Below are 12,853 nucleotides of genomic sequence, written 5' to 3' on the forward strand. Positions count from 1 at the left end.
GTGAGTAAAAGCATAGTTAAGAAAATCTTCATAAAATGCATTTATATTGCAGTTGATCTTTTACAGACAAAGTGCCAACCTGCTCTTGTTCACTAATTCCAACAACATCCATAGCTCTTCTTGTTTCAAGGTACTCATGAGCATCATTGACACCATCCAGTTCATAGCAATTAGACTGATTGAGGTAATGAAAAGATTTTGGGTTGCCTAATTTATATTTCTCAATTTCCTGCAAGTTTGTGAATGCAAGGCCACTTTTAATAGGAGAATGGTTGTAAGCACAAATAAAAATATCCTATAAAGTGAAAACATAAAAACCTCAGTTGGTGCTGCACAAAGGAGGTAAAAGCAATGGTAGTTTCTCTCAGGATCTGAAATTTGACAAACACGAGATCTTTCAAGAAGGTAAGTCCTAACAGCTGCTCCTGATATTCTTCCATTTTTGTCAAATTGTATCTCAACAAATTTCCCAAAGCGACTATGAGAAAAAATGAGAAAATAAGTATGAGCACCACAAATACACTTGAACAAGATATAGATGTTTCACTAAATGAACAATTACTTCATCACCATCACCTAATTGAAATACAATTATCCATAGGAATGCAATCATAATGACAAACTCACCTAGAGTTATTGTTTCTAACAGTTTTTGCATTGCCAAATGCTTCTAGGACAGGATTTGACTGTAATTTCATAAATAAAATATCAAAATCGTCCCCACTAATTTAAAATATTTGGTGAATTAATTTGTAGAAAGGAGTGTAATCTTACTTCAAGGACTTGTTGTTCAACTGTCCGCCCTTCTGTTCCACTTCGACCACCAAGATAAGCAAGATAGCGCATAAGCATCTTTGTAGTCTCTGTTTTACCTGCCCCACTCTCTCCACTTACCAGAATAGAATTGCACTTCCCTTCATTTATCATGGCTCTGTTCCATCAAGAATAAGAAAAATAATTAACAATTTGAAAACAATATCCTATGTGCATTTACATAAGACTTTAGAAGTGTGTATGCACATCGTTTTCACATACATACATACATAATATGAGAACTAGAGTGTGAACCGAGATTTTCATGGGTTGTTTTGTTTTTTTCTTAAATCTGACCATATAGATGTGATTTAAGGTATTGGGTCTTGAAACATCCAATTTCTATGCATAAGCAGGATCTTTTTAAGGGTTGAAATTTGATGGCTTAGAATTTAAATTTTAAAGCATTAAAAAATGATCCAAAAGTCAATTCCTAGTGAATGATCTTAAGATTAATGTAATATATATATATATATATATATATATATATATATATATATATATATTGCTGTTGGGAGCTAGTCAAACTAGTTTGACTAGCTAGCTCTCTTATTCTTTAATGAGAGAGGACTTCCCCTCTCCATTCCACTTTTTCTCTTCTTCTCTCCTCTACATTTCTCTATAAATATGGGTGGGTGGGTGCCTTTGTAAGGTGAGAGAGTAATGGGTAGTTCTAGATATTTTTTAGTGTTCTTGAGTGCATTTTGTAGTGAGGTTTTCATGTATTTATTTTTTATGTATTTTATTGTTCATTATGAATGAAATATTTATTCACAAAACTTGTATTAGTTTGTATCTTGTTAGTATTCAAATGTATTTTGATTTGGCATTTGGATTACGATTTGGAATGTCTTGGGTTCCGTGCCATTTCGTGACATGGTATCAGAGCAAGGTAACTTGGTCTTAGTATGTGCTTCGAAAGAAAGATTTGAATTGATTAACGGCTTGGACTCGAAACTCTCATATTCTCATATGTATTTTCTTTGGATTCCCTACCTTAAATATTTATGGTATATATTTAAAAAAAATGTATTTGAAATATAGTAGATATTTATTAATATGTTAAAAATGAATATGTTTTCAAGTTAATTAAAATTAGAACTTGTGAAAAATTATTGACTTTTGATAGATGTTTTTGTGTAAGCATGTTTACATGAAATATAAGTTTTGATTATGAATATGTATATGTTTTGAAAAAAGTCGTCATGAAAATTATATTTTACAAGAGTACGTGGTTTTCTTTAAAATCTTAAATACTATGTTTATGTGTTTTTCATTTTGTTTGCAAAATACTAAGTTTTTGTTGTATGTATTTTGTTTTATCGTAATGATCATTGATGCCCTTAAGCATGTATCAAAGCATGATTATTAGGTATATTATGTGAATTTTATGTGAAAAATATGTTCCTTGAGAAATTTAGATTCTTGTATAATGTATATCTTGAGTCATTTAATTTTAATTCTTTGGTAATACCATGAATATCTTGTATACGCTCATATCGTAATGCTCATGTCTCATATGTTTATGTGGTTTGAATTATTGACTTTAAGATATTGCTGTCATTATGTGATGCAGTGAGGGTGCCGGATTCCCTGGGTACTTAGGGGGGTCGTTTCAGAGAAAACCACGATCTCAGTGTGTGCAGTGAACAGAAGTTGAGATAGAGAATAGTGATAAAGTGGTGTTTTGGGTCTGGATAACATACCAGACCCGTATCCACCTGTATAGCCTTTATGTACAACTTTATATTGTTTTATTTCATTCTGGGTCTGGATATTATACCAGACCCAGACCCATATTGTACACACAAAACATATTAATATACCCTCTTTAGGTCACGATTTCACATTAAGGAAATCGTGACAGTCGCAGCCCCTACTCTCATCTTCTTTTCTCTTTCTCACAAAACAGGTTCGGGTGAAGAATCTCACATGGTATCAGAGCAGTTAAGAAGAGCTGAAAGTCCAAAGAGAAATTGTTATAGCTGACCCACCTATCAATAGGATGTCGCATGCAATTGGATCTTCTGACCTCAAGAGTATGAGAGGGAGTAGGTGAAGCTGCTGAGGTGTGATTTGAAAGATTTGACGTTGTCGTTCTCTGTCTAGCATAGTAAATGCCCTTGTATCTGCCCGGTACAAATGATATTTCTTCCCAATGTTGTGATCCCGATGTGCTAATAGTCTCAGACATTTCTTTTTCCTGCTACCCACAATCTGGACGGCAAACTTCATTGGAACTAGCAAAAAGTTCTGAATTCAGCCAAGGATAATAAACTTCGGTCATGGTAGAGGACATATCCATTGTGCCAACTTTGTGATCAAAATTGTGTTCATCAAAGATGACATTTTTTGAGATTCTGATATGTCTGTTGATGGGATCGTAACACCTGTATCCTTTGTAGTCGTCGGCATATCCCACAAATCTACACTTCTGAACCTTGTCCTGAAACTTGTTTCTTTGGAACCGATCAATATGCACATAACAAACACATCCAAAAGCACGCAAATCATAATAACTAGGATGAGCTCCAAAAAGACATTAATAAGGAGACTTATTTTCTAGAACAACCATAGGCAATCTATTTATTACATGTACGGCGGAATGAAAGGCTTTTGTCCACAGATTAATAGGAAGATTACTATCATGGAGCATACTCATGGCACTTTCAATGATGTGCCTGTGTTTTCGCTCAACAATCCCATTTTGTTGAGGCGTGTGTGGGCAGAACACCCTTCTTCCTATCCCATTATTTTGAAGAAAATAAATAAAGTCACTAGATGAGAACTCCCCACCTCCATCACATTGAAAGAATTGGATAGACTCAGAGAATTGATTTTTTACTAAGGAAAGAAAATTTTGAAACAAAAGAAAAACTTCCGACTTATTTTTTATGAAATATATTCAGGTGTATCGAGAGTAGCTATCAACAAAGATTAGGTAGTATCTGCTCCCAAATCCAGAGACAACTGGAGCAGGTCCCCATACATCAGAACATATCATCTCAAAAGGCTTTGATGCTCTCTTATTAATAGAATGAAAAGGCAATACATGACTTTTGCATAAAGAACAACTGAAACATTTCTGGCTTTTCTCATCCACATTGAGACTTTCTTTTGGAATGAGATTATTAGAAACAAGTTTCTCAATAAAATGACTCCCACAATGTCCTAATCGACTATGTCATAAGAAAGGCTTATTACATTCAGAAATACTAAAAACATTTGTTGAAGGGAAGGAACACGACTCTAATGAAGACTTCGAATCCAGATGAATAGGGCGGACGGGATGACATGGAGCTTCTTCAAAGACATACATATTGCCTCATCTTTTTCCTTCAGCGAATGTTTCCCTCGTGCGAAGGTCCTTGACCTGCATAGAGAAGGGAATGAATTCGACTGAAGCATGATTATCATCAACAAGCTTGGAAACAGAGACAATATTTTTCTTGATATTTGGAGCATGAAGTACATCAGTAAGTTCAAGAGTAGAATGTGACATGGGAATAACAGATTTTCCAACATGGGAAACAGGATGATAGGATCCATCTCCAGTGACAATGTCACTTTTGCCAAAATAAGGGATAGGTTTAGAAAGTTTACCTGCATCACCAGTCACGTGAGTTGTTGCCCCTGAGTCGACGAACCATGTGCCTTGATCGTTATGTTTTAATTTCAATTCTGAGAGGACAGATATTAACAGATCTTTAATCTCTCCATTGTCTCTGATATTAGTGGGCTTTGCTTTCTATTGTCTGTGGAGCCTTTCCTTTATTTTCAGGGTTGTGCCAACAATTCGCCTTGATATGCCCCCTTTTGTTGCAGAGGAAGCAAGTGGGGATTGGCCTTTGTCCCTGAGTATGAGTCAAGATATTTGGAGTGGGAAGCAATCCACGTCCTCTATGTCCATTCACCCTTGTCCTCCTCGCCCTCGTCCTCGACCATAAGTCACTCGTGTGGCAAAGACTTCTTGGGAATTTATATGAGCATGTGTTTCTTGAGAAAATCCCTTCAGAGTCATTTCATACTGAATCAGTTTAGCTCTCAACTCATCAAAAGTAGGAAGGGCAGGCAGACATAATAGTGAAGTGACGATCATATTATAGTCGGGTCCCAATCCACTCAAAGTTTGTTGCACCATATCACTGTCACTCACGGCACATCCTATAACTGCAAGTTGGTCTGTGATAGTCTTCATCTTGTTGAGATATTCCATGATGGTCATGGAATCTTTTCTCAGTAGCTGAAATTCCCTCTTGAGAAAAACCATCCTCGCCTGTGAAACTTGTAAATACGTCTGAACCAATTTCTCCCAAAGTTGCAGGGTTGTACAATTGTCGGGGATCGCAACAAGAACCTCTTGAGACAAGGTAGGAGTAATGTATGCAGCTACTGATTGGTCTTTCCTTTCCCAGTTAAGATATGCTGCATTTTTGACATACACAATTGAAGTGGCCCCTTTATCATCTTTCTCTTCTCTCGTAACAAATTCTAGCGGGACTGGAGTGGTTCCATCCAAATGACCTAAGAGACCTTGGCTCCTTATAAAGGGAATGATTTGTCTCTTCCAAATCAAGAAGTTTGAGGTGGTTAACTTTTCAGAAACAAGCTGGTTGAGGAAACTCGAAGGAAGACTCGATTGAGAAGAATGAGAATCCATAAAAAATTTAACAAGGATATTCACGAAGTGTGAAATGCAAAAAATGGGTAGAAGCCATGAATGATGAAATACAAGCCTTATATGAATGTGGAACCTGGGAAATCGTTCCCAGACCACCTGACAAAAATGTTGTTGGATGCAAATGGGTCTACAAAATAAAGTATAAACCAGATGGAACCATTGAACGATACAAGGTGAGACTGGTTGCAAAAAGATTCACTCAAGAAGCAGGACAAGACTATGATGAGACATTCAGTCCAGTTGTGAGAATGGGAACGATTCGAATTATTCTTTCCTTGGTCGTTGAGCATGGATGGAAGCTGAGTCAGCTGGATGTAAAAAATGCATTTTTGCATGGGGATTTTAAGGAGGAAGTCTATATGGAACAACCCCCTGGATATCAAGAACAAAACTGTAAAACACATGTGTGCAAGCTAAAAAGAGCTATCTATGGCCTAAACAAGCATCTCGCTCTTGGTTTGACAACTTCTCCCTTGAGATTCAGAAACATGGATTCTCACGCTCCCTATTGGATCACTCATTATTCATTTTTAGAAGTCAGAATGTGATCACTCTATTGTTAATTTATGTTGATGATATAGTTATCACAGGAAACTCTGAAGATCACATCAAAGAAGTAAAAGATCTATTAGGTCAGAGATTCAAAATGAAAGATCTCGGAGCCTTGTGCTATTTTCTTGGCGTAGAATCGATAGTTGGGCTCATGGCTTGACTCTCACTCAACACAAGTATACAATAGATGTTATCGGCAAAGCAGGTATGAAAGACTGCAAACTTTTAGCCACTCCAAGTGTGCTCCACCAAAAATTAAGTGCTCATGATGGAGACCTGTATGAAGACCCCACCAAGTATCGCAGTCTAATAAGAATGTTACAGTATCTCAGTTTTACTCGACCTGATATTATTTATTCAGTCAATCAAGTGTCTCAATTCATTAATGCACCACGTACTGGGCATATGGAGGCGGTTAAGAGGATACTCAGATATTTGAAAGGGACCATTGGAGATGGGTTGATATATTCTTCACAATCGTCTGGCAAGAATGTGCGTGAACTTATCGTATATTGTGACGCAGACTGGGCAGGAGATCCTGATGAGCGAAGGTCTACATCAGGATATTGTGTTTTTATTGGGAGAAACTTAGTCTCTTGGAGTAGTAGAAAACAAAAGGTTGTTGCTAGATCAAGCACTGAAGCTGAGTATAGATCCATGGCTGCCGCTACTGCCGAAGTCACATGGGTCAGGCACTTATTGACTGAAGTGGGAGAAATGATCTCTCTGTCTACCTTTTTGTGTGACAATTAAAGTGCTCTCAATATGTCATTTAATCTAGTACACCACAGTCGCGCTAAGCATATTGAGATCGACCAACATTTTGTGAGACAAAAGGTTGAAGAAAAAGAGATTGAGCCTGAATTTGTTAACACTGAAAGACAAGTTGCAGACATTTTTACCAAGGGCTTGACAAAAGATCGTTTGTGGACGCTTAAAGGCAAGTAGTTCATGGTTCAGAACCATGATCAACTTGAGGGGGGGTGATAAAGTGGTGTTTTGGGTATGGATATCATACCAGACCCATATCCACCTGTATAGCCTTTATGTACAACTTTATATTGTTTTATTTCATTCTGGGTCTGGATATTATACCAGACCCGGACCCATATTGTACACTCAAAACATATTAATATACCCTCTTTAGGTCACGATTTCACATTAAGGAAATCGTGACAACCGCAGCCCCTACTCTCATCTTCTTTTCTCTTTCTCACAAAACAGGTTCTGGTGAAGAATCTCACAAATAGACCACCGATTCGGTGGTGTAAACGGAATGATTGCTTTTCTTTATTCCAATAAGAATCAACTTAATAAAAGAAACCAACTGAATGAACTGTAAACGAACCACTAATCCTAGCTTAACAATGGAAAACTATTGAAAGGGAATAACAGGGAAAAGAAAATAAGAACAAAAAAGAGAAAGTTGCGGTTTGTCTTCGTTATTCTCCCTGTGCATGAAACCCTAGAGGGGTTTTTAAAGACTTTGGATGGATCCGGTTATTGGGCATGCCGCTCCGATATGTTGCTGGATCTGGAGTTGTTTGACCCGTACTCTTTGCGCTTGCCTAGCAGTGGTACACAGCAGATCCTCCCCTCCATGTCTCGGAACCAATATCGGAATTGAATCCACTGCTTGGATTTGATTCCCAGAGTGCAAATCCAGTCCCCTACATGGGTCACGCTGTATGGATCCGGATCCATCCGACTCTGCATCATTCTCCCCTGGTTGGAAAAAAGTCGTCTTTGACGACTTGTTGTTCTCACAGTAAGCATTTAGATCATACACAGTAAATGTAGGAGAAAAGTGCCAATTTTCGGGGAGCTCAAGGAGGTAAGATCAATCTAATAGGTTCGCGAGTCGGGGAAGCCCGGGCTCCTTGGTGGGAAGAAGGACTATCTTGAGGCCTTGAAAGATAAATGTGTATGTGTTTCTACGGCTGTCATGGACGCCCCAAAAGCATGTGACACGCACTCATAGGGGCCACATCACACCACACCTCATCGTGGTAATGCTCCCCCATGGAGAATCGAACTAGGCAATGCAGGGTGATGGGTACCTCGTTCACTTTTTTGAACCATGTCATTTTATAGGGTTGTGACAATTTGTCTGTTTTTAAGTTCAAGGCGGACACCATATTCTCGCACGCCCCAGTATCAATGATAACATTACATGCGCACCCCTCACAGTTGCACCGGGTTCTAAAAATGTTATTCTGCAACCATTTTGTCGGGGTCGACTCTCGAGATGTGGTCAAAACATGACGGATGATTAACAAATTTTCAAGGTTGCCATCGAACTCTACGACTTTCATCTCGTCATTTTCCTCGACAGGTGACTCACTCTCACTATCGGATGCAGACTCGACAATGCCCTCTACTAAATGGGTATTCTTACTCACGGTGGGACACTTGGACGCAATATGACCTAACTCTTGGCACCTAAAGCAACGAATGGTAGACTCAGTGGGCTTACCTTTGAATCTGGTGTGGTATGCGGGTCCAGACTGATCGGGTTTACTAGAGTCGACTCCTCGGGTGGGCGTTGAGTCTTCTTTCCTAGGGGAGCTCGCTCCCCTGGTTGGAAAACTCGACTTGGGTTGACTGGACTAGTCACTACGGGATGTCCTATGTTCCTGCCTCCTTTTCAGTTTTTTCTCTACATTCATGGCATAACTACTAGCCTGGTCCAATGACTCAACTGTGATGCAACTAAAATCGTCAGAAATAGCAGGACGAAGACCAGAAATATACCTCGTGACCTGCTGGTGGGCGGTCTCCTCGATCTGCACTCGTAGGGAAAGACGATGGAACTCAGCAGTGTAATCCGCCATAGTATTGGTGCCTTGACGCAGGGTCAGGTACTCCTTGTAGGCTCTCTCGACGTGATCTGACGGCACGAACTTGGACTACATCAACTGTTGCATTTCTTCCCAAGTCTGTACGCGCACTAAGCCATGCCGCTCCCTCGACCTCTGCAACTCAACCCACCATGTTTGTGCTAGGCCTCTCAACCGAGTAGAGGCTAGGGAGACATGACGGTGCTCGGCGACATCGTGGTAGTCGAAGAAGAACTGGACGGCATATGACCAATCGAAGAACTGCTCTGCATCGAATAGACCTACGAACTCCGGAAGCTCCAACTTCACCCCATATGTGGAGGGGCGCTCTGGTGCTCTCTGTTGTCGGGCCTCCACCATTCCTACAGGATGCTCATGCCAGAAGGTGTCATCATCCCATAATGCTTCATCTCCGTGGTACTGTTCGCCTGGCTGCTGGGGTTGACGAATTCCGACGACCTGTTGTCGGCGCTCTGGTCGCACCGAGCCCTGCTGAACCTGCCTCGGTCTGGCGAGTCCGTGGGCGGGAGCCATCTGTGGCCGGCGTTGTGGCACCGGTACGACAGGAGGTCCAAAGTAAGGGGGATGGGGCTGTCGGGCCTCAAGCTCTAGGTGGGTAGGAATGGGATAGTATAGGTCTGAGTTATGGGTTGGATTAGGGTAGGGGTAGTGGATTGGGTTTGGTACTGGATTCTGGATCTAGGTTGGGTTAAAGGCTTGGGCCTGGTAAGGGTGCGGGTTTTGGGTAGTGTAATACTGAGATGAATGACCCGATTGGATCTTGATCGGGTCAAGTCCTAAATTACTCGTCGAACCCAGATTTGGATAGGTTGGATCGGGGATCGAGTTGTGGGGGTAGAAGGCTTGGTTTGAACTCAATCCATGATCCATATGATTATGGGCCTGATTGTGACCCGGCTCAAATTCAAACTGGAGCTTCGTCCGGGTCCGATATGGGTTTGGGTCGGCACTGGATCCATTTTGTGGGTCAAAACTAAAGGGTTGGGTCTGGCTCGGGGCGAACCGCAAACCAAAGTCAACTGGGTAGGTTGGGTAAGTAGGTTTAGAACTCGGACCCGCTCCCAGGGACCCAAAGGATGGTCTACAAGACCCGGGCCCGGGCCCCATGTTCACGAACTCGGGTATGGACCTTCTCGGGTCCAGACCTGTCCACACAGCCCCCATTGCTCCCACTCGTTGCCGCCATACGGCTCCCACGCGTGGGCTCAAGGGGGAAGGTCACAGCCTTCCCGGGTCGGACAGAGGAACCTCAGTCCCCTGCAGTGCCCAGGGGGATGCAGGGACCCTGCAGGTCTAACCCCCCTTGTGGTGCGGGCTCCCCAGTGTGAGGCCACGATCCCTGGCCTGGGGCAAGACCCAGCGTAACACTGTGGTCCTGCAGCTTGAGCCTAGCCTGCGATGTCGTGGCAGAAACTCGTTGCCACGACTGAGGTGTTGTCGCCCCTTGCCGATTCGGTGGGATAGAGATAGAGCCCGGAACTGGGCGATCCACAATTGTAGCAGGGTCCAATTGAAGAGGGTGTACGGGGGATGAACACTGCTGCCTCCTGCATCCTTGTGCAGAGTCCCTCTAACATCTTCCAGACGCGCCGCGAATTGGAGTGTTGACGAGGCTGGATCGACGGCGTCAACACCATCGGAGTTGTTCGCATGCGAGCCTAACTGGTTCAATCGCACCTCATGTGCGCCTACCTTGGACTCCAGTGCTCCTAACCGTGCCTCGATCCCATCCATCCGCTTTGACAAGCCGACAACGTCTCGACTCACACACAGCAGATTCCGGCCCATTCGGGTCATCATCTCCATCATCCGTGACATCTAACTGTCGTTGTCGGTGTCCTGCTCCTTTCCCTTCGCCAGATCGACCCACACAGTTGGTGGCACGCTGCCGGCGATGAAGGATGCCCGGTGCTGTGATACCATTTGATGCAGTGAGGGTGCCGGATTCCCTGGGGGGGCGGTTCGGAGAAAACCACGATCTCAGCGTGTGCAGTGAACAGAAGTCGAGATAGAGAATAGACCACCGATTCGGTGGTGTAAACTGAATGCTTGCTTTTCTTTATTCCAATAAGAATCAACTTAATAAAAGAAATCAAATGAATGAACTGTAAACGAACCACTAATCCTAACTTAACAATGGAAAACTATTGAAAGGGAATAACAGGGAAAAGAAAATAAGAACAGAAAAGAGAAAGTTGCGGTTTGTCTTCGTTATTCTCCCTACGCACGAAACCCTAGAGGGGTTTTTAAAGACTTTGGCTAGATCCGGTTATCGGGTCCGGCCCCGGACCCGATGCCGCTCCGGTATGTTGCTGGATCTAGAGTTGTCTGACCCGTACTCTCTGCGCTTGCCTGGCAGTGGTACACAGCGGAGCCTCCCCTCCATGTCTCGAAACCAATATCGGAATTGGATCCACTCTTGGATCTGATTCCCAGAGTGCAAATCCAATCCCCTACGTGGGTCACGCTGTATGGATTCGGGTCCATCCGGCTCTGCATCATTATGCTAAATTAATTATTTGAAAAACATATGTGATTGATTATGCTTGAGAATGATCTTGGATACTTTTATATGACTTGTGTTCATTTCTCTTTGTCATTCGTATTACAAATGACTCGTGCATTGCATGCTTTGTTCACATATAACTTGAATGCATTTTGTATGTCATAATATTGACTTGTTTTTCTTCTTATGGATTGTATTTTTTCCCTTAGAAGGTTTATATTTGATGCATTATGAATGATATTTAGTTTGTAGTATTAAAATTCATAGCTTTTGTATAGCCTATGTGGCTATAAGTTATTAGATTATCTTATTGCTTTGAGTATTCATGATTAGTGATAATAATGTATGCTTTTGGGTTTATAAATAGTTCATCGAGAATCTCTATTATTACATGTCATTGTTGTCTCATAGTAGACTTATGATTTAAATCTAAAAGTCTTCTTTTTAGATCATATATATCGTTTTTGTCTTCTCTTTGAGAGTTATTGGATCATTTGCATGTGATATGCCTTAGTGCACTTATTCCTTGATTGGTGGCTTTATGAATTCATTTTTGAAGAATTGCTTATATTAAGCATGATTCTCGTTTGCTTATTAAAGATTGTAAAAATTGTCATGGGACATATGATTGCACTACATTCATTCTAAAATTTCGTCTTCTTTATTGGATTTTTGATTTGAAACTGTCTTTTCAAATCGATTCCTTTTTATGAACTCATCTATTTGGAAAATGATTTTTGTGAGTATTTATTGCCTTGTATCCATCACAGAATTTCATATGATGTATCATTTTTCTTGGCCTTGTTATTTTTTATTCAGAGATGTTGGGGTGAGTTGTGTGCACCTCGTTTGATGTCAGTTTAGATTGTCAATTTATGGTCTGACTCTAACTGACAGTGGTTTGATCCAGAGTTACTGGAAGCGCCTAAGCAAAAGGGGAAGCGTGCTTCGGAAGCGTGAAACGCCGCGCTTCCGAAGCATGAGGGGAAGCGTCCCCCTTTTTTGGGAAGCGTGCTTCCCATTTATGGGAAGCGCGCTTCCCTCACGTTTCCCCCTCGCTTCCCCATTTTTTTCATTTTTTTTGCTTCCCCCTCGCTTCCGATTCGCTTCCTAGGTCGCTTCTGGTTCGCTTTCGAGACGGTTAGGAATTTTCTTCTAAGTGGTCCCACGCTTCCCCCGCTTCCTAAATTTTTGAAAGTGCCTCGCTTCCCACTCCCGCTTCCTGTATCGCTTCCCACTCCCGCTTCCTCGACTGGTAACTCTGGTTTGATCTATGAGTCTGAGTGTGTTGTATCACTCATTTGTTGTATGACCATTGTTATTATGGATAATTGAAACTCTGTTTATCTGTGATGGCTATCTATTTTTGAAGCCATGGTGTTTCGAAAGATGGTTCAAATTGATAATTTTACTTATAACATTAGTGTGTTTTCATTACAA

General features: G+C 41.5%; 1 protein-coding gene across 3 annotated transcripts in view; it reads right to left on the reverse strand.

Annotated features, from left to right (window-relative positions):
• Positions 1-12,853, reverse strand: part of LOC149828593 (myosin-17-like) — a 120,644-nt gene that overhangs the window by 54,585 nt on the left and 53,206 nt on the right. For all 3 annotated transcript variants that reach the window (XR_016434309.1, XM_090017648.1, XM_090017647.1), the window contains exons 5-8: positions 775-931; positions 628-686; positions 319-478; positions 80-229 (exon numbers count right to left, since the gene is read on the reverse strand). Coding sequence is in view for 2 of the 3 variants with exons in the window: in XM_090017648.1 (XP_089873774.1) it covers positions 80-229; positions 319-478; positions 628-686; positions 775-931 (526 nt within the window). In the remaining variant the exon portion in view is untranslated. The remainder of the gene's footprint in view (positions 1-79; positions 230-318; positions 479-627; positions 687-774; positions 932-12,853) is intronic.

This window comes from Nuphar pumila, chromosome 9, assembly GCF_984573655.1.
Source record: "Nuphar pumila chromosome 9, dmNupPumi1.hap1.1, whole genome shotgun sequence".
In the NCBI taxonomy this organism is placed as follows: domain Eukaryota; kingdom Viridiplantae; phylum Streptophyta; class Magnoliopsida; order Nymphaeales; family Nymphaeaceae; genus Nuphar; species Nuphar pumila.